Source organism: Sinohyriopsis cumingii, chromosome 18, assembly GCF_028554795.1.
Source record: "Sinohyriopsis cumingii isolate HCF-2022 chromosome 18, ASM2855479v2, whole genome shotgun sequence".
Lineage (NCBI taxonomy): Eukaryota > Metazoa > Mollusca > Bivalvia > Unionida > Unionidae > Sinohyriopsis > Sinohyriopsis cumingii.
The window spans coordinates 1,957,748-1,980,057 of NC_142978.1; the positions used below are offsets into that span (position 1 = coordinate 1,957,748).

Sequence of the window (22,310 nt, forward strand, 5' to 3'; positions counted from 1 at the left end):
TTTTAAAACCAGTGCAATAGGAAATGTATTTTTTTGAGCCTAATGCACTGGCTGAGCTGGGTATTTGTTAGGAGTACTCAGTAGATGCAGAATAGACCCTGTATTGTCAGCATGTTATGCAATGGCAGATCAGTATTTATATTGTTTGCAGTTGTACTCATCTTATGAGCATGTTTGTATGGCAGCTTAGATCAGTGTTGAAATTAAGCTTGTCTGTATTAAACTAGGGGACCGCTCCAGTGGCCTAGTGGTTATACAGTGTCCTCCTTGGATGCGGGAGGTTGTGGGTTGAATCCCCGACCGAGTCATACCAAAAAATTACAAAAATGGTACTAACAGCTGCCTCGCTTGGCGTTTAGCATTAAGAGGTTAGTGTTAGGACTGGTCGGCCTGGTGTCTGGATAATGTGACTAGGTGGGACATCATGCTACATGTCTGCAACATGATGCCTCAGTGCTAGGCATCACTGTAAACTGCCACAATGCAGACATCGTAGCAATATGACTGAAAAATTGTTAAAGCTACGTTAAAAATCCAATTCAATCACACACACACAAAACTAAGGGGTAGCTATTTTACTACCAGTACTTTTGATTTGCACATTTTACATTTGAAAGTATTAAAGCATGGATTGATACAACCACATTGCATCTAAAATATTCCTACTGCTTATGTTCAAATCTACAATTTGATTTAGATTTCAACAGATTGTTAAACTTTTGCATGGAGCTCATGATAACACTTTCTTTTTAAAATAAAATAAAAATTATTTTTGATAGTTGATATGAAGTTCGGATAACCATGAGCAAGTGTACCATTCTCTTGATTTTTTTTCTATCAGTTTTGTTTTACAACATTCAAACAGTAAGGTGAAAGAAAGAAATGAATTAAGCCTTTTAAAATGTACGCTGACTGAATATCCTATCACAATGATATTTGTTTATAATTTTTAAAAAATGACTTACTATTCATTTGCAATTGTTAAGCAACACTTGATAACACATGTGAGTGCTTACAAAAGTTAGAATGCTTGTTAGGTCAGAAAGCACCTGACTGTAAGCAGACATCTGTTTATTACATGATATTTGTACAGGAAATTTTGCAGGGGGAAATGAAAATGACCAGTGAGACCAGGTGATTGTTTATTAAACGTGGCCATGAAGACAAGTTTCCTTATTTTTACAGTTAATTTGGCAGAATTTTTGATGGGATGATACAGATTAGTTTTGTCAAAATTAGTACTCCTTTGCTATAGTGCTGTCCATGGGATTCATAGAGTATAATACTCCTTTGCTATAATGTTTTCAGTGGGATTCATAGACTATAATACTCCTTTGCTATAATGCTTTCCATGGGATTCATAGATTATAATAGTTCTTTGCTATAGTGTTTTCCATGGAATTCATAGAGTATAGTACTCCTTTGCTATTATGCTTTCTATGGGATCCATAGAGTATAGTACTCCTTTGCTATAATGATTTCTATGGGATTCACAGAGTATAATACTTCTTTGCTATTGTGCTGTCCATGGAATTCATAGAGTATATGCTATTGTGCTGTCCATGGAATTCATAGAGTATACTACTCCTTTGCTATAATGCTTTCCATGTAATTTATAGATTATAATAGTTCTTTGCTATAGTGTTGTCCATGGAATTCATAGAGTATATTACCCCTTTACTATTATGCTTTCTATTGGATCCATAGAGTATAGTACTCCTTTGATATAATGCTTTCTATGGGATTCACAGAGTATAGTACTCCTTTGCTATAGTGCTTTCCATGTAATTTATAGATTATAATAGTTCTTTGCTATAGTGTTGTCCATGGAATTCATAGAGTATATTACCTCTTTACTATTATGCTTTCTATGGGATCCATAGAGTATAGTACTCCTTTGATATAATGCTTTCTATGGGATTCACAGAGTATAGTACTCCTTTGCTATAGTGCTTTCCATGGAATTCATAGAGTATAGTACACTTTTGCTATAATGCTTTCCATGGGATTCATAGAGTATACAACTTCTTTGCTTTAGTGTTGTCCATGGAATTCATAGAGTATTGTACTCCTTTACTATAATGCTTTCTATGGGATCCATAGAGTATAGTACTTATTTGCTATAATGCTTTCTGTGGCATTCATAGAGTATAGTACTCCTTTGCTAAATGCTTTTAATGGGATTCATAGACTATAGTACTCCTTTGCTATAATGCTTTCCATAGAATTCATATATTTTAGTACTCCTTTGCTATGGTGCTTTCCATGGAATTCATAGAGTATAGTACTCCTTTGCTATATTGCTTTCCATGGGATTCATATAGTACTCCTTTGCTATTTATTCTTTCCATGGGATTCATAGAGTATAGTACTCCATTGCTATAATGCCTTCTATGGGATTCATAGAGTATAGTACTCCATTGCTATAGTGCTTTCCATGGAATTCATAAAGTATGGTACTCCTTTGCTATAGTGCTGTCCATGAGATTCATAGAGTATAATAATCCTTTGCTATTATTGTAGTTGTTATAGGGTTTAACGCCATTTTTCAGCACAAGATAGGCTATACATGGCGGCCAGTATTAATGGTGGAGGAAGAACCCGGGAAAACCTCCTTTGCTATAATGCTTTCCATGGGATCCATATAGTATAGTACTCCTTTGCTATAACGCTTTCCATGGGATTCAAATACTGTAGTACACTTTTGCTATAATGCAATCTATGGGAGTCATACAGTATAGTACTCCTTTGCTATAATGCTGTCCATGGGATTCATAGAGTATGTTACTCCTTTGCTATAGTGCTGTCTATGGAATTCATACAGTATAGTACTCCTTTGCTATAATGCTATCCATTGGATTCATAGAGTATGTTACTCCTTTGCTATAGTGCTGTCTATGGGATTCATAGAATATATAGCTAAATGAAATGCATGACAGATAATTGTTTTGCCACAACATAATGATTTGGAATCCATGACAGTGTATGTTTAAAGGAAACATGTCATAATAAGTGCTTCATAATGAGAGAGCGCTCTGTCAAGCACTGTACTGTAAATACGTTACAACCAGGCAGACTGGCAGACAGACTGATATTCTGTTTCAAACAATGTACTGTAAATATATTAGCGTATAGATGTTCTGTTTTGAAGCACTGTACTGTAAATACATTAAGACCAGGCAGAGTGGCAGACAGACTGATATTCTGTTTCAAGCACTGTACTATAAATACATTAAGACCAGACAGATGATATTATGTTTTCAATTAACAGGGACTATGTTTTAGACCTTCTGGAGGGGGAGAGGAAGTTTTTGGTTTTTGCTCATCATCAGGAGATGCTGGATGCTCTTGAAGATGCTATTAAAGAAAAGGTCTGTAATATGAATATTTCTGGTATACTTCTCTCTTTCTATACACTGTCATTATAATTACTACTGTCCCAATACCAGTCAGCTTCATATAATTTGTTATACTGTCATAGCTAACACCACTACATCACACCTCCACCAAAAGACTTTCCAGTATTATTGTAAAATACTTATTCATAAAGAGGAATAAGAATGGTGGAACTACTCAATACCTTTTCTTGTATATACGGATAGTAAAAAGAGTTGCATAAACTATGTGTGGACCATAGTTTGTCGATATACTCTTGGAAAAATAAGTGTCGTCTGCATTTGCTTATTTGTAAAAGTAAAGTAAAAGTTTTATGCATTTCAAATAGACATTTTTATTATTGATGATGATCTGAGTATTATCTTAACTTGAAGCAGTTTGGATTTTAGTACTGTAAGACAGGTGTTCTCACTAAGCAGTGGTCTTTCAAGATAAGTTTTATTGTATTATCTTAACTATAAGAAGTGGTTTAATTTGGATTTTAGTACTGTAAGACAGGTGTTCTCACTAAGCAGTGGTCTTTCAAGATAAGTTTTATTGTATTTTAACTATAAGAAGTGGTTTAATTTGGATTTTAGTACTGTAAGACAGGTGTTCTCACTAAGCAGTGGTCTTTCAAGATAAGTTTTATTGCATTATCTTAGCTATAAGAAGTGGTTTAATTTGGATTTTAGTACTCTAAGACAGGTGTTCTCAGATTGCTGTTGTCTTTCAAGACAGTTTTACTGTATTTTAACTATAAGTGGTTTAATTTGGATTTTAGTACTGTAAGTCAGGTGTTCTCACATAGTAGTTGTCTTTCAAGACAGTTTTACTGTATTTGAACTTTAAGTGGTTAAATTTGGATTTTAGTACTGTAAGACAGGTGATCTCACTAAGCAGTGGTCTTACAAGACAGGTTTATTGTATTATCAATAAGAACTGGTTTAATTTTGATTTTAGTACTGTAAGAAAGGTGTTCTCACTAAGCAGTGTGATCTCATTAAGCAGTGGTCTTTCAAGACAGGTTTATTGTATTATCAATAAGAAGTGGTTTAATTTGGATTTTAGTACTCTAAGACAGGTGTTCTCAGATTGTTGTTGTCTTTCAAGACAGTTTTACTGTTTTTTAACTATAAGTGGTATAATTTGGATTTTAGTACTGTAAGTCAGGTGTTATGACATAGTAGTTGTCTTTCAAGACAGTTTTACTGTATTTGAACTATAAGTGGTTAAATTTGGATTTTAGTACTGTAAATCAGGTGATCTAACTAAGCATTGGTCTTTCAAGACAGGTTTATTGTATTACACTGGACAACAAATTTTTACAAAAGTCATGTTACTGAAATAAAATTAGTCAATTCTTATCAATTTTTATGTGCTGAACACGAATATGACAGTCAAATTGCAAAATTGGCTCTAGTTTTTTTGTAATCTGCAAGAAATTAATGTTTACATAACGAAATGCATTCCAATAGTAAAAGGTCAACTGTAATAGCCTACCTATAAAAAATCAAGTCATTGACTACATCTTAGATTTCTTCGCCTGTCTCTTGTACAGCTGTTCGGGAGCATCTCTGAGGAGTGTCCAGCAGTAGTCAGCCAGCATTGTAGTGGACCATTTTCCCTGGTATCTTTGTTCCATTGTTGCGATATCTTGATGAAAACGTTCGCCGTGTTCATCACTAACAATACCACAGTTGCTAGGAAAGAAATCCAAATGGGAATGAAGGAAGTGAATCTTTAGAGACATATTGCAGCCAAGTTTCTTATACTTCATCAACATGTCTTCTACTAGTTCCTTATAGTTTTCTGCCCTAACATTTCCGAGGAAGTTTGTAGAAACTAGGCGAAAAGCATTCCATGCTTGTTTCGCGTCACCTTCCAGCAAGTTGTTGAACCGGTCATCTTTGAAAAGCTCTCGAATCTGAGGACCCACAAAAACTCCCTCTTTAATCTTTGCTTCGCTGAGTCGAGGGAATTTTTCATGCAGGTATCGGAATGCTGGCAAAGTCCGGTCAATGGCTTTCACGAAGTTCTTCATCAAACCTAGTTTGATGTGAAGGGGTGGTAGCAAGATTTTCTGAGCCTCAACCAGAGCTGGGTGTTGGATATTCTTCTCTCCAATGGCTACATTCTGCCTGTGAGTCCATTCCTTCCTCATGTAGTGCATTTCCCTTGCTCGGCTATCCCACTCGCATAAGAAACACATGTATTTTGTATATCCTTGCTGCAGTCCCATTAAAAGGGCAACTACCTTCAAATCACCACAGAGGTGCCAGCTGTACTTGTTATACTCAATGGAATTCAGTAGCTGCCTTAAGTTATCGTATGTCTCTTTCATGTGGACAGCATACGCTACTGGAATAGATGGAAGAATGTTTCCATTGTGCAAAAGCACAGCCTTGAGACTCAGTTTCGAAGAGTCCACAAATAGTCTCCATTCTTGTGGGTCATGAGTGATTTTTAAAGCATTCATGAGGCCCTCAATATCGGAACAGAATATCAGATTACTTTCCTTTCTGAAGAAAGGCTCCAATTGCTGGTGGCGCTTTCGATATGCAGTAATTGTGACATCTTCTTCTAGAAGATTCCATTGTTGGAGTCTTGATCCTAGCAATTCTGCCTTGTTCTTTGATAAGTCCAAATCACGAATCAGGTCATTTAGTTCTTCCTGTGTTATTCTGTGTGGGGTTGATGATGCACCACAGTGAAAATCTGGATCACTGCATGCTGATGGACCAGGAGAAGAACAGGTCGACTCACCTTTGTCTTCGTCAGATGAATCAAGAGAATATTCTGCTGGAGGTTCTGGAATAGGAAGTCCCTCACCATGTGGAACTGGTCTTAATGCAGACGGAATGTTTGGGTAGACTATTCTCGACTTCTTTCGCTTCGTTATTCCGCCGGAAAGAGGAGGAACCAAGCAGAAGTAACAGTCATTTAGGTGGTTGCTTGGCTCTCTCCACACCATTGGGACTGCAAACGGCATTGATGACCTTTTGCAATTCAACCACTGTGAAAGCTGTGTTGTACATGTAGCACAGCATATATGCGGAGCCCAAGGCTTGTCTTGGTCACCAACCTTGCATCCGAAGTAAAGATGATATGCCTTCTTCACTTGAGAATTGATACTTTTCTTCTGGTTGGCAAATGTCACTTCCCCACAAATATAGCAAAAATTGTCCGCGGTATTAACACACTTTCGAGGCATTACTGTTCTTTATTGTACGTAAATGGATAAAATAATAAGTTTTATGTAACAGTAGCTTGAACTGTCTCGCACAACGTCTAAAATATTTTAAATGCTGAACCTATCTGATTGGGCTTTATATAGTACACTGCTTACGTCAGCTTCAGCAGCCGCCTGGCATTAGTATAATAGGCCTACACATGTATAGTACACTGCTGACGTCAACTTACTTCAGCAGCCGCATGGCATTAGTATTGCATTGCATCAGAAAATGATGCAATCAACTGTGGATGATGTGAGCATGATGGTATTATGCAATGTTACATCATTATTCCGGATGTTGCTGCAGTCCTACTGGAGAAATTTACACAGTGAAACATAGAAAATGAGGTATATGAATATCTTCAAAACGAGAGCCAATACAAATTTTTCACGGTTATATTCGTGTTCGGCACACCAAAATACTACAGATTAGGGCCTTTTCAAGTCAGTAATGATTTCACTGTTGACCAGTGTTATCAATAAGAACTGGTTTAATTTGGATTTTGGTACTGTAAGGCAGGTGATTTCACTAAGCATTGGTCTTTCAAGACAGGTTTTACTATATTATCTTACTGGTTTAATATGGATTTTAGTGCTGTAAACTCCCATCACATGTTCTGGTTTTATGAAACTTAATTCTCCCAAACAAAATATTCTTTTTGACAAATTTTGGAGTGTTAATGACAAAGAAATGTGCAGTGATTGAGGACCAAAAACAGTAGAAGAAAATGGCATACCAAATGAAACATTTATATTTTCAGATTGATTCGAACTACATCCGCATAGATGGAAGGACTAATGCGGAACAGCGACATTTTTTCTGTCACAAATTTCAAAATAAAGATTCCTTACGAGTGGCTATTCTGTCCATAACTGCTGCTAATGCTGGACTGAATCTCTCTGCATCTAGTCTAGTTGTATTTGCAGAATTATTCTGGAATCCAGGGGTAAATAAACTTCATTTAGAGTTGCTCCCCCTTTCAAGCTTCCCCACTGAATATTAGTGTGGCTGGTTGTATAATTATCTGTTTAATGTCCAGTTTATGAATGGAAACTTAAATACATGCACACAAATGTGTTTTGTCGTAATTTTAGTTCTGCTCTTGTGTTTTAGTTTGTTTCGATCTGATATATTTCATTCATCATAATACACTGTTCAATCAGAGGACATAATTTTTGGAGAATTCTTGATTAGAAGTGAATAGAAAACATGCCTATTCTTATGTTTTATTTTTTTCAATCCTACGTAGTTAATACGCATCTGAATTGATAGATACAATATTTGGTGGATATTTTGCTCCATACCATGACTGGTGAAGCTGTTTACATTTTCTCATTATGCATAATCTCCAATGTATCTTTCCGTGTGCATAGATTCCTGCATTTCTCCTGCAAATACATTACCTGATCACATTACATTAGGCTAAAGTTCTTTGCTACCTCTGAATCCAGCCTCCCCCCCAAAAACAGAAAGTGTCTTTCTGTCTAGATATTACATAGAGAAAGGGAAGCAACTTTCACAGGTTATTTTCCCTTCTACCCACTAGGTGGCTTCCAATATATCTGATTAAACCAGTTTTTCACTTTTGCTCCACCTGCTAGGATATCCTCTGGACATCCAATTAATTCTATCCAATTATATACATTAAATTTATTCATCCATCTTTCTTTTTCACTGGTAAAGTAAGTAAAAATGTTTCATATGTTGCATTCAGTTTTGTATAAAATCCAGTGAATTTATTGATATTTTAAAACAGTATTGCTCCATTCTTTTTCTTTACACTTGACTTTGAAGAGCAGCATATAATTTCACTGGTGGGGTTTTGCATGGTGCTTCAAGAAGCATTTACTCTAATTATAACTTGTTATGATGTGGTTGCCATTTCTTTCACACACACACACACAAACACACACACACATAATTGTTTTATGTATTATCTCTTTCATTACAGAGGTGACAACATGGCCCAACAAATGCTTGAGACTGAAAGTAGTAGAGGATGTTCACAAAACATTGCCTGCTCTATACCAATTGCTCTTTATCAACCACTTTTAAAGTGGGTGCATTGTGGACCAAAAATACTTGATGTAATGTCCATAGAAAGTAGATTAAGGGCAGCAAAAAAGAGCAATATGTGTATCTATTTCTTCACAGTATCAGGCACAGAGCCTATGTCCCACATCAGAATCTGACAAGTTTCACTGGGTATGCTGAGATGTCCCCTACACCCTCCAATGAAGATTCAGAAGATAATTCCAGACCTTAATACATTGAGAATGAGAGATGATTTCCACCAAAAGCTGGAATCACACATGCTCTCTCTAATAAATAAGGCTTTTTTGTTGAGACTGTTGACTACATAACAGAAAATATTTCAGAATGTCATTGGGGATAAGCCTTTAGCTCTTCCCACGATATGTGACAATTCTAAGTCAAATATCACCCCCCCTCCATTTTGACTGGCGGCTTAGAATCATATATATCTTTGTCAGTAAGCTGTCAATATACAATTCCCCTTACTCACCAGTGCAGGACAATGTTCTTACAGGATGTGAGAGTGTATTATTTGACTTGTTTGGTTGGCCAGCTTGCCAGACCATATGAGCTGCAATTTGACTGGTATGAAAAGATGGCCAGTGGTCCATATCACCCTACCATCATTGCATTTTTCATCCTCCATATGCCATTTCAACTGTCAATCAACCAGTCCAGCTGTATGAATGTGCAGTATTTACTACAGTGGTCATGATTCCCTAATCTTGGACTCGTGAACTGGCCATGCTTCTTGCTAGACGTTACGTGGTTGGACCTACTAGCATACCCGACAGGTAGAACCTTTTTAACACTTGGTGGTAATTTGGTATCATCATTTCCATATGGAATGCTATACCCCTTGACTCAGAACATAATGGAGGAGGACAATCCCCTAGTCAATGATGGGGGAAACATGGACTTGCCTGAATATTCCAGTCAAGCAATATAATGGATGGAATTTAGTTTTAAGGCTGCAATGAAAGATATGTACAAAATGTTTCCTCCTTGTAATGCCTTCTTCCACTGGCAGTCAGTACTATGTACAAAGTCTAGGTCATGGTTGACATAGATGATGGCAGTGCTGGTGCAAGCTATGTGTGAGCACTGCACTTGTACAGAGAGTTGTTTTCAGAGGAGCAACAAAATTAGACAAGGGAGCTAAAATGAAACAAAACCTTTGTTGTTTCTTCAAATGAAAATCTTTTTATTTGATCATAGCTTTCTTACAGGCTTTCTTACCAGCAAATATTTTAATGATTGCCGGAGGGGGCAGGACATGTCTGTTATGCACAGGGCAACATATTGGCTTGCACCAGCACTGAAGATGGTGATGATCATCCATCTTTCAGAACTTTTCCACAATCATCAGAGATTGCAAAATTGACCCCAAATCTCTCTAATAAAATTTGTGACCCCAGTAATTCGTTGGCATTCTTTTTCAGTGCAAGTTGTCAGTAACTTTCTCACCACACTGGTTAATCTCATACTATGTATCATTCAGATGTACCTAGTTTAGATAAGGTTTTGCCATCAACAGGTCTGCTTCACTTTTTTCATAAAGTGTTGAACACTACATTTAAGCTAGTCAGTAATTCGTGTCAACTTCTCCCTGCTTGACATGGTGACATTGGCGACCTTTTGCCTGTCCTGAAAGGAAAATAGCATCCCCCACACAATGACAAGCACGTTGAGGCCACCATTGTTCCATCCATGTCTGGAGAAATTTCTTCTGTGTGCCTTGGTCTTATTATGGATGCATTTGAGAAAATGAGTTCAGCTTTTCAGTTGTGGAGAGGATCACAATAGCTATATGACCCTCTACTTTGAAGGCATATCAGGGGAAATCGCACATTTTCAATGACTGGTGTCATGTTAATGATATGACTACTTTCAGCCTCCATCCCCCAACTGGCTGACTGCTTTCTTTTCCTCAGGCATATCAGGGGAAATCGCACATTTTCAATGACTGGTGTCATGTTAATGATATGACTACTTTCAGCCTCCATCCCCCAACTGGCTGACTGCTTTCTTTTCCTCTTTGAAGACAAGAAGCTAGTCCTATGACAAGAAAAGGATACTGTTTAATGATCTCAAATTTGCTCAGACATCATGAAAGAGGCGAAAATGGGCACATCAAGAACCTATCCAACTTGTCCATTGCAACATATCCAGGCCTTGCTCATTCACTTTGCTCCAAATACAAAACATTTCCTGGGTCTTGATGAGACTCAATTCATCCTGGTTCATTCCCCTGTCTTCCATGACACCGAAGCATTTATTATGCAGTACTTGCTTCCTGACATCACTAGACCCAGGGATGAGTGAGCTGTATGTGCTGTCCATTGATCCGAAACAATCTGCAGTTTAGTTCTGATGCATCAGTCATATTAATGACGCAACCTGGCTTTGTTTATATTAAAAATTAGGTTACTGTCAGTGGGCAAACCTACAAATAACTATGTGCTCTTTCTCCTTCCATGATCAGTTTGTTGAGATAGGCAAAGTGGAAGGACCCAATACACACATTGAAATGTTATTGCTTTTGCTTAAGCTTCAACTGTTACATCTGGGATATGGGTGGCCACCTATCAGGAACTATTGGAGTTGATCTGTAAGAATTGCTTACCTTCATCTACATAATATATAGACAGGGATGGCTGAATTCAGATTTGGCATATAATTATTTCCAAATGTTAATATCATCAGGTATTTTTGGAGAAACATAATTTATTCCAAAAAATATGCCTGTGATATCTCATAAAGAACGTTCTCTCAGAATTATGGACTATTGTACAGACTTACTTCCTGGGACAGATTTCTCATAGAAAAATAAATTTCCTGGTGCTAAACTTTTTCTTTCTTGTGTGTATATATATATATAACGTGGTTTATGTTTTCATATCAGGTGCAATTGGATAAAATATAGAAAAAACCTCACAAAATATGTTTAAATTTAATAATAATTTGCCATACCTCACTGTCTAATGCCTGAAGTAGATCACAGGCACAATTTCTGTGTTTGATTCCTGATATTTTAAATGTGCATTTTTAATGCATACTTTTGAATGGTAGCTGGAAGTTTGTTACAAGTGTTCTTGACACATATTTTCAACATAGATTCTAGTCCAGGCAGAGGATCGAGCACATCGCATTGGTCAACATGACTGTGTTAATGTCCACTACCTAGTTGCTCAGGGCACAGCAGATGACTACATCTGGTAAATTAAATTTCACATCCAGAATTTATTTGTAAACTCTGTATTGAGACTGTACACTATATGGGAATTTCAATTTCTGGTCTTTAACTCTAATTTTATCTCATTTTCTGTCTATGTCTCTCTCTGTCTCTCTTTTTCTCTCTCTCTCTCTCTCTCTCACACACACACACACACACACACACACACACACAGAGTCTCTATTAAGTTGTAAATAATAAAGTCTTTATGTTTCTAAATGTTTCTGCTAATTTTCTTTCTATAAATGTCAATAACCGGATGTAACATACACTGTATGTTCATCTTTTAAGTACAACATACAAAACTTTGATAAGTTTAGTGGTAATATTGGAAACTCTGCATGTTTTCAATAAGTACAAAATAATGTATATTCAGAAACATATTTATATTTTCATGTGACGCTGTTTCTATCTAGAAATGCATATATATTGCACTGTGTTTATCCATTTAATTATGGTGCTCATTATACCATACTTGTATGTGTATTTTTTTTAATTTTATTAATTTGAAAATGGACAAAGTAAGTTGTAATTTGTTTGTCACATGTTCCACTCAATAATATAGTAATATTTATTATTTTACACTGGTTTTGTCTTTATTTTTCATATCAGTCTCTCTTGTTTGTCTTGTTTATTTTTCCAAAGTGCAACTCTGACTCAGTGACATCCCTTACAGATGGATCTGACTTTCAAAATACACCTGGACTTATAGTAGTGTGAAAGAGAAATGGAACTTCTGCCAATTTTAAAGGGGAGGGGGTTGATGTTTAATTGAGTTATGTTAGAAGTGAGGCCTAACAAATGTATGCTACATGTTGGAAATATCAGTTCAGTTTACATTGAGAATTTAGTCCTGTTTGAGACAGTTTTCATTTTTTGATCCGTAATGATTCCTTTACTATGATGAGTTGTTGCCATTCTATTTGTCAAGACCTGTCACTGAATAATAACATAAAGTGTGACTGTAGTATCAAAATACTTTGCTACACGGGCATCATTTTTCTCAAGTTCTAAGTTTAGAAAGGGTTAACTGTGTTTTTAGCATAAATGTTTTTGTTTACTCTGCATAAAGAATTTTTCTGTTTGTAAAAGATCTTAAATAATTCTACACAGTAGGTTTTGGGACAGTAAGTTATATTTTCCACTCCATTGTTGGTAATTATTATTTGAGAACAAGGAGACTTAGGACTGTTGCAGCAAAACATACATGGGACCCAGGGAAAGCCTTGTAATGTGTGTTACTCACCCATAGATGCAGTTTGGAATTTTCTTATCATTTTAATATGAATTCTGTGAAATCAAGGTACCTGGCATATATTTTTTTAAAACTTTCCTCCCTAAGTACCATGTATGTTTAAATGGAACAGCCTTTACTACTTCACAAGTACATAACACTAAATTGATGGACATTTACCCCACTGAAGTCTTAAAGGAGGATAATAAACATTAGTTGTTCTTGCTAGTATTACATTTTAAATTTGGGCCCCAATAAGATGTACAGAATATAATTACAACAATGCATAGGAACTGATGTAATGTCTGTAGTACAGGCCTTGGAGCACTCGTTTAATTTTAGGGCTTTTGATAGTCAAGGAGATAAACTTTCATTACCTATGCTGTCTTGTGCTTTACGAAGTGTTTGTAAAGTTGGGAAAACATATCAACAAAACAAATATATTTGATAATTATGGGTGCCTTATATCCATCATATTAAGCTTATTTGTTGCACATGTGCAATAAATACGGCAATTTTAGGATCTTCTATAATTACAGAATGTTGGTCCCATGATGTCTTTTTCACAATACGGAGATCTTGGATAGATTTTTAACTGACAGGTAATCAGTTGGCAGAGTTGTTGGTATACTTCATATATGGCTAGTCCAGAATTTAAAACTTGAAGCATTTATCAAGCAGTTTCCCTCCAAAATTCCAGCCTTCAGTTTGTGTGGTAAATATTTTCTTGACTTGACGCCAATTATCATGCTGTTGTAGAACAGTATGAATATTGACTGCATTTTATCCGTGATGTTTTAATTGTTTTATACTTTCACTGTACCATGATTAAGCAGGTACATGTATTATTTATGTTACAGGCCACTAGTGCAGAAGAAACTAGATGTGTTGAGTAAAGCTGGCCTGACTAGAGATGACTTCTCCGAGGCAGATACTACAAGACTCAAGGTAAGCAATTTTCCTGAAGTATCTGACACTGGACAGTTGGTGGTGTCATAAGTTTTACTTTTCTCTGGCTCTTTATTTGGCAGGTTTGAGCAGGTTCTAAACTGTTATGTGGTTTACCTTAAGTCACACAAGTTTAGAACCATTTTTTTTTTCAACACTTACTCACCCTCCTTCCCCTTTTTGTGAATATATAGGGTAGTTTATATGTCAGTCTTTATATTTGGAAATCCTGGTGCATGCTCTTTTTGTATATTTCTTAGTTATTGTTGTTAGTTTGTTAAAAACCTACTTTTGGGTATTATTATATCTTAAATGTAAGAATGTTAAGGAATTGACATACAGAATGTGTCAGGGAACAAAATGCCATGTCATCCTCACACAATTATGTCTTTGTCACACAGTTTGGTATTTTAAAAAAAAACAATATATAGCCCTTGCTTTGGGGAGATGATAAGATTTGTTCACCAATGACAATTGATGCGGAACTCATTTTTTGCCCTCATGGAACATGACTTGCTTGCATGAACAAATCATCTTATCTCCCACCAACAAAGGATGTAATTGAATTTTGAAAGTTGGAAAGCTTAACAGGCAACTCCTTCTGTTATTTTTTACTTGTTCAGCAGCTTTAATTAGACCTTTGGAAGACTTGGACTCATAACTAGTTATTCGAAATATTTAACACTCTGTCTGGACCATCCTGTCCATGGCTTTTTTTAATGCCCCACCACAACAATGGTAACTTAGTCATCTCTAAGAGCACAATGATGAAATATAGCCTCCCTTAACCATGTTGAAATTCTTTACCTTTAGGATATGATGAAATATAGCCACCCTTAACCATGTTGAAATTCTTTACCTTTAGGATATGATGAAATATAGCCACCCATAACCATGTTGAAATTCTTTACCTTTAGGATTCTAAGCAACTGGATATAGCCGAGATGTTTGAGCGGTCCTTCTTTGAGTATGACACTGACAAAATCACAGAGACAGAAACTGTGGATGATGAAGTTGCTGCTAAACTTAACTCCAGTGAAGGTGAAGCAGGTTGGTGGACAGTTTGTAAGATTAGGATCATTAAAATCTGATATTTATTAAGGGTATTCACAAGCTGAAAATACCAAACTGAGAATAGATCCAAGTCCAAGTGCAAAATATTTTAAACTCGTGCAAAATTTCCAGAAAGGGAATATCTCTTGACCCAAACTTAGGTATTTTTTGCAATCTAGAGTTGACATGTGGTCATGAGTTGCACTTGGGGAAAAATAAAAGAGTCAAACTTGAAAGATGGATAGACAGATAGATAGAACAAAGACAAAACCAATGTAGATTAAATTCATTTGTATGGTTTGAATATGTACAAAAAATTGACAACTTACAATTTGTCCTTCTTCCTGTAATGAAATCCATAATGCTGAGCATTTTTAATCCATTCAAGTCCATGAATTGAATTATGTGTCATTTATGAGTGTAATCAAGAATGATGTGATTTACATTATCTCATAGTATATTAATTAAAAAAGTATTATAATCCGCAAAGTAAATTCCACATTTTTGTGATTCATGGTATCCTGTAAATATCACTGTCTGATACCACCTGATTCAAAGCCCAAGAATTCATTTTCATTGTGAGAGTTACAAAATAAAGTTCTGAATTCCTCCACATTCATCCAGTTGTCGTAAACATTGTCTGACTTGGACTTTTCATTTGATTCATCATCAAATTCTGATTCCTTGTCTTTACTGTCATCATTTGGTACTTCATTGTTGGTCATGTCTCAGATGAAATCACTGAAGAAATACATCATCCTCCTGCACTGGAATAAGCACATTTCTTAAGTGATTTGACCACCATCTCATTTGAAATTTCCTCCCATGCATAAGATACCCACTGAGATATTAACTCAATCCCAGGATGCTTAACATTTCCTGTCTTTGTAAATTATTTGGGCCCTTCTACAATTTGCTTATGCCACTGTTAATGCATATATGCCTTTCAGCTACCTGTTTAGGCAAACATCAAATGATTGTAGTACTGATGTGGTGCTGCCAAGGATAACAGCTTGGTAGTCTGATGTTGCTGTAACTTCTGTTTCACAGACCGCATCAGAGGTGCCCAAAACACACTGCTTTAGAACCAACTAGTTCAAACAAAACTCCGTTTGCATATGGGCTTTCCAGTATTAAAATTTATGTCTGACACTACCAGCTAGAACTGACTTTATCTTGCACCAGCCATGCGTCTGTTTCTCTGACATACCAAATTTTGTTCTACAGTAATAGTGTTGTTTTTATCTGCAACGTCTATATCCTTTAACTTAACTCCATCGTACACATTACATTTTCTTTTCCCCATATTGGTGAAAGTACCTAAGTTTAGTAATTTGCAATGTATAATATCTAACTGTAATTGACAGAACACTGGCTATTCATAAACTTGGACCATTATTTATGCAGAGGTTGAGCTTAGGGTCTGTAAGAAACACTTTGATAATACAGTCTTTGAAATCACATCAAAGGATTGTCACAAGTGAACAGATGTCAGCTGTACAGCATGATCTAAGGGACTCAACATGGTACTGAACAGGTGTCAGATTCTTGGCACACTAGTTATAAGATTTACAGAGAAAAACAACAATATTACTGCAGATTGTCCACTGGGGAAAACAAGGCAGTGCTGCTTTTACATGCTCAAATATTTTTAATAAAAACAACATTGACTTATAAACAAGTATATATGGTATACTCCTGGAATTTTTTCACAAGAAATCAAATTGTTTCCAGCTTGATCAGCCCAGACACCATTCCCTTGATCTGCCCAGACACCATTCCCTTCATTTGCTTTTGCAGCTTTCATGTAATAATCATCGTTTAGATTATAATAGATGTAGAGAGTTATTAATACTGCTGCACCTTGCAGCACACTTCAATACTTAAACCAACTTTGACCCCATACCTAGATTCCCATTATTTTTATATTTGACTATTAAAAGGGGAGATGGGACATGAGATATTTTGATGCCAGTCAAGCTGTTTTATGAGCACATTTGTTTGACATATTAAATTGCTTTGTAATGGGACATTTTCATATCATCCAAAGTCATGACGAACAAGATTAATTTAAATTAAGTTTTAAAATAATTCATCCATTATTAGTCTCATTTTGTGAACAGTACACACTATTTTTTTTAAAGCAGTTATGTCTTAAGATTTTTGAAGACCCACTGTAATTTTCTCAGACTGAGGCAATATAGAAGCAACTTCTGTGGTATGATTCTGTTGCAAAGCTACCCATCCCTTCAGCTTTTTGTTAGTGTCTGCAATCGAGACAGTCTGTCATTATTAGCACCCATTCATTTTATTTTTTATTTTTATGACACTAGAGAGAATATTGGTAAGAATGTTTGGAATTCCTTTACTTAATCAAACTGAACGACTGTATGCCTTGTACTAGTGGGCATATAGTAAGATGACTACCTGAGACAGGAACCACAGTGATTTAGTGTGGTTAGTTTGTCAGACCCATGAAAGAAAGGGTTCAGGTTCGAATCCATTTTCTAGATTGTCCTGGGTTGGTGGCCATGGTGTGTTCTTCGGCAAGGCAGTTTACTCAGCTAGTTTCAACACTGTAAAACCTTATTCTATTGCTGTGTTATAAAACACCAAACCAAATAATGAAATGAAGCATTTGGTGCTGTTCATTTTCCAGGATTTCTGAAAATTGCATTCTTCCAGTTACATCAAACAGTCATAGTTGCACTAATTTAGAATGCATTTATAGTCCATATCTTCACCTGTTTTTTAATTCATCTTGCAGGAAATTCAAGTGGCAGTCATTCAAAAGGTGGACAGTCTACTTTATTCCACTACTTTTCTCCTAAGAAAGACCAAAGTGCCACTAAGACTATAAAAGGTCACAGTTACAGTCCATCTAATGATGACCTTGACTCGTTTATGAATGATATAAACTGGGAAGATGATGTTGATGAACCTGTATGTAAAAAACAAAAAGTATGAATTCATTTCATGTTTGTGCTGTTTGACCTTGAGTTCAAAGGTCAAAGATCATTAATGATACCTTGATATAGACAGGAGAGCATCCCAGTCTTTTTGTGGCTGATTCAGCTTGAAGAAAAACATGTACATGGATTTCTATAAAGAATTTTGAATCTTTTTCCATTGTTAATGATTAGAAAATTAAAGTTTCTTTGATTTGTTATTTGGCTGACATATAGTCAGCCAATTAATGAAAGAGATGTATTGCAAATGGTAAATGTGCATGAAAGACTTAATAGCCTGGGATCCTCCATTGATCCTTGCTGGATTCCCATTTTTTTATCTGCTTGGTCTTTAATGGCATGCTGGACTCAGGTTTGTAGACAGTGGTGACCTCTTTAAATAGGATGGTTTTGTTTCAGTAAATATTTTGATCTTCACTGTAGACTTTTTGAGAAAGGTTCTAAATAGAGATTCATCTTAAAAACTGCAATCTGTCAGAGCCATTGTAGATGGAACCATAGGAGATGATAGTCCTTCATATTCTTACTGTCTCTGTGTCACTAAGTAGTTTGGATGGAGCAGATGTTGCTTTAAATTTTTTAATCTTTGCCGTAATGATTGACCAATTTTAAAAGACAAAATATCAATTTTAAATAATCGTTGTAACTTTCAACTAAAGTAAGTGAGGAAAAGAATGCATTTCTATTTCAGTTGGACTGAATACTACTTTTTTAAAAGAACTTTATTTAAAGAAAAAATTGATTGTAAATACTCAAGAGTTTTATCATTTTTGGATTATGAAACTACAACAAACACTACACCCACCATAACCATCAAGAACAGTAACATTCATTTGGATTGCTTAGGAGCAAAAGATAAACACAATTGTTTTAGTCATACAGTTGATATGAAGAAAACAATTGGACTTTAAGAAAGAACCCCAAAAATTAAAAAACAAAAATGAATGAAAAAAGAAACAAATTGAGAAAGGAAGAAGGAATAATGTACTAAAGTAATACAAGGATTCAAGAGTTTTGGCACACCAAAACAGCTTTTACCTCTTAGAATTTAAAAAAATTAAAGAATGTGAACTTGAACTCATTAATAATTCATGTTTTTATTTGTTAGCTATACTTTTAGATTTGAGTATAAATAATTAAATAATGGTATGGTTTAAAATAGTTCAAGTTTTGAATACAAGATATTTTGTATTTTAGAATTTGTCATAATGACACAAAGACTATCGTCAAAGAAAATATAACATTAACAAACATACAGAATTCTTTTTCTTTATTTGCTTAAGATATTCTGGTTAGCACACCTATTGGATCCAAGAAAATGTCAGAATCCCATTAATGATATGCATTCCATTTTTATCAGGTTTCTGTGTTTAAGCAAAACTTTTATATATTATTGCCTCAAGTGACAGTTTTCTTTAAATTAGTTATTGTGTCCAAATATATGACAGGGGCACTGGTTAGATTATGGGATAAGCATGTTTTTCTTTTTTGTGCATGAAGTGCAATAATTTTGTAGACTTTGCTAAAAGTAGTTGATAAAAAAGAACTAAAATTTTGTTCTCAAAATTCTCATTATCCTACCAGTTATTTGATGATTGTGGCAATTCTTCCTTGTTGGCTGTATAAAGTAATCATTTGATAATCATTTGAAATGCTTTGGAACATTTTGAAAATAAACACTGGAAACAGGAAGTTTATTTCTTGTGGTTGATCATTTATCCCTGCCAACCATTACATCTCAGTTTGATTCGAGTCATTCTTATTTTCCAACCAACAGTCTAAATTTTAATTTTGAACTGCTTAATGAAGTCCATATTTTAATAAGCAAAGTACTATTTCTTGTCAATGTCTTGCTACAAATGCTTCGTGTTCACTTCATTACCCTGCTTTACAGGACGTGACATGGCTTCTATTTATGGCACACATGGGCTGCTGTTCACGAGTGCCATTTATATTTCTTTTATTTATCCTCTGATAATCATGTCACATGCAGGTGATGATCCAGCTCAGAGACCTCACCAGAAGAGCAAAAATAGATGGATAAGTATTATGCTGTTTCCGGATGTCACATGCAGGTCTCAATTAGCAGATTAGTGATGCTTTTTATTCAGTTTATTGGATGGACATAGGAAAGTTACTGTCATATTACCTTAAGAGAACTGATACTACCTCGCAAATCCAGCCCTCCTACTTTTAGCTAAAGGGAGCTAAAAGTTGTCTGTCTACCTGTGTGGTGGTCATGCATTGTGATCTCCCCTTGGATATAAGATTAAGCAAAGTCAAAAACCCTACAGTTACTACTTCTTCTTGTCCCAAGAACCATGCTTCCATCACAAAAAATCACAACAGCCAGATTCTACATACAAGTTGGAGGAGTTTTTCACTTCTAAAGAAAGGATACTCCATTTTTATTTCCAATTTTTACTCTTCCTATCCCTACAAAGTTCACAGCTCCGGTGGCCTAGTGGTTAGAGCGTCCATGCGGGAGGTCGTGGGTTTGATCCCCAGCCAAGTCATACCAAAGACTTACAAAAATGGTACTAACAGATGCCTCACTTGGCACTCAGCATTAAGAGGTTAGTGTTAGGACTGGTGTCAGGATAATGTGACTGGGTGGGACATCATGCTACATGTCTGTGGCATAATGCCCCAGTGCTAGACATCACTTTAAACTGTCACACTGCAGACATCGTAGCAATATGACTGAAAAATTGTTAAAGCTACGTTAAAAATCCAAATCACACACACACACCTACAAAGTTCTGCCTTTACAATTTGCTAACACTTTGTTGTCTTCTCACATTTAGATACTTGCACGGGGAACCTAAGTGACTTGATATTCAGTTTGGGCTACAATTATTTTGTACATGCAAGCCTCTAGTGTTTATAAAAGCTAATATATGTATAATTCCATTACGAACATGTACATATTGTTGAGTTTCTATTCCAAGGCATTTGTTGCATCAGGCACCAACCTTTTCCTACAGGTAATTGCCTCATAATGGATATTGTCACACTTCCTTTGTACGTATCCATAACGGTGTCCTGAGTTCCCTTTTATGTGAAGGTTTTTTGGGGGTAATGTAGATAACTGTGTACATTTCTTTGTTGCTTCCACTCTGGCTGGACAGGTCAGCCTTCTATATTTGGTTTACTCTGTCGCGTCTTGCTCATGCATGTTTCTATAGGTGACACTCGAGTCATATTTATCTGCATAAGCATTCCATCATATTTAAAGAGCACTTAGTCACTCACATGTGTAGCCTATGTGACTTCATAAGATAGGTTCGGGCTACAATATTTATATGTATGCATGTCTTTATGCCCTTAAGAAAACCCTAATATATGTATAATTCCATCATTTATGGTAAATACAGGTGAGTTTCCATACCATGGCATCCTTAGTCTTGGAATGCCATGCTTCAATGATTCTACCTGTACATGCCATCCTCAACCTTCCCTATTGGTAGCATTGTAATTGAGATTGTCTGTCACTTTTTTTCAGGTAACTTATATTTGGTATAGCTCTGCACCACTCTGTATTAAAACTTCACATGTGCAGGCCCATAGGTTTATATTTCCCCTCCTTTAGGTAGCATTTTCAGTATATTTTACCTGTATGCTTCATTTCTCTATTAGACATTCTGTTATCAATTTTTGGGTCATTTTAAGATTTAGCTCTGCACCAACATTGCATTCTGAAAGACAGGTACAGGACTAGTTTTATGTTTTGCTCTTTTTGTCTTACAGATTAGAACGATGAGCAAAGCACAAAAACACACAGCTCAGGATAAAGACGTCACCAGTCTGCATGCTGAAATTTCCCTCAGTGTGAGAATTTCTGGGGAAACAAGGGAGATAAATTAACTTACCCTTCAGCCAAGAAGCGCTGGACATTGACACACTCTAAGATAGCTCAGGCACTTAAGTCACCATCGCAGGACTTGGCATTTTTGGTTCCCACTGTGGTACTGAAGAACAGAGGTCACAAACAGCCAAGTTCCTTCTCAGCTGACATATGGACAGGTTACATGGATCAAACATCCCATACCTATCCCAAACTGATGATTCTAATGATATCCTCCCCACATGGATGACCTATTTCCATTGTGACCAGCCTAGGCCACACACATACTAGGGATCACGAAAGGCCACAACATCAATAATACGAGCTCAATCACCAACAGCCTAGCTTCCAGTATGTCAAACCCAGCTTTTGCAGATGT

The 22,310-nt window shown here is 36.0% G+C and overlaps 1 protein-coding gene across 1 annotated transcript in view; it reads left to right on the forward strand.

Moving 5' to 3' along the window:
* The window catches only part of LOC149775960 (SNF2 related chromatin remodeling annealing helicase 1-like), an 80,283-nt gene extending 60,507 nt beyond the window's left edge, over window positions 1-19,776 (forward strand). Inside the window, exons 12-17 of the mRNA XM_089940845.1 lie at window positions 3,272-3,371; window positions 7,372-7,557; window positions 11,763-11,863; window positions 13,975-14,062; window positions 14,980-15,112; window positions 17,883-19,776. Coding sequence (XP_089796971.1) covers window positions 3,272-3,371; window positions 7,372-7,557; window positions 11,763-11,863; window positions 13,975-14,062; window positions 14,980-15,112; window positions 17,883-18,082 — 808 coding nt within the window. The 3' untranslated portion in view covers window positions 18,083-19,776. The remainder of the gene's footprint in view (window positions 1-3,271; window positions 3,372-7,371; window positions 7,558-11,762; window positions 11,864-13,974; window positions 14,063-14,979; window positions 15,113-17,882) is intronic.
* Window positions 19,777-22,310: the final 2,534 nt, after the last annotated feature.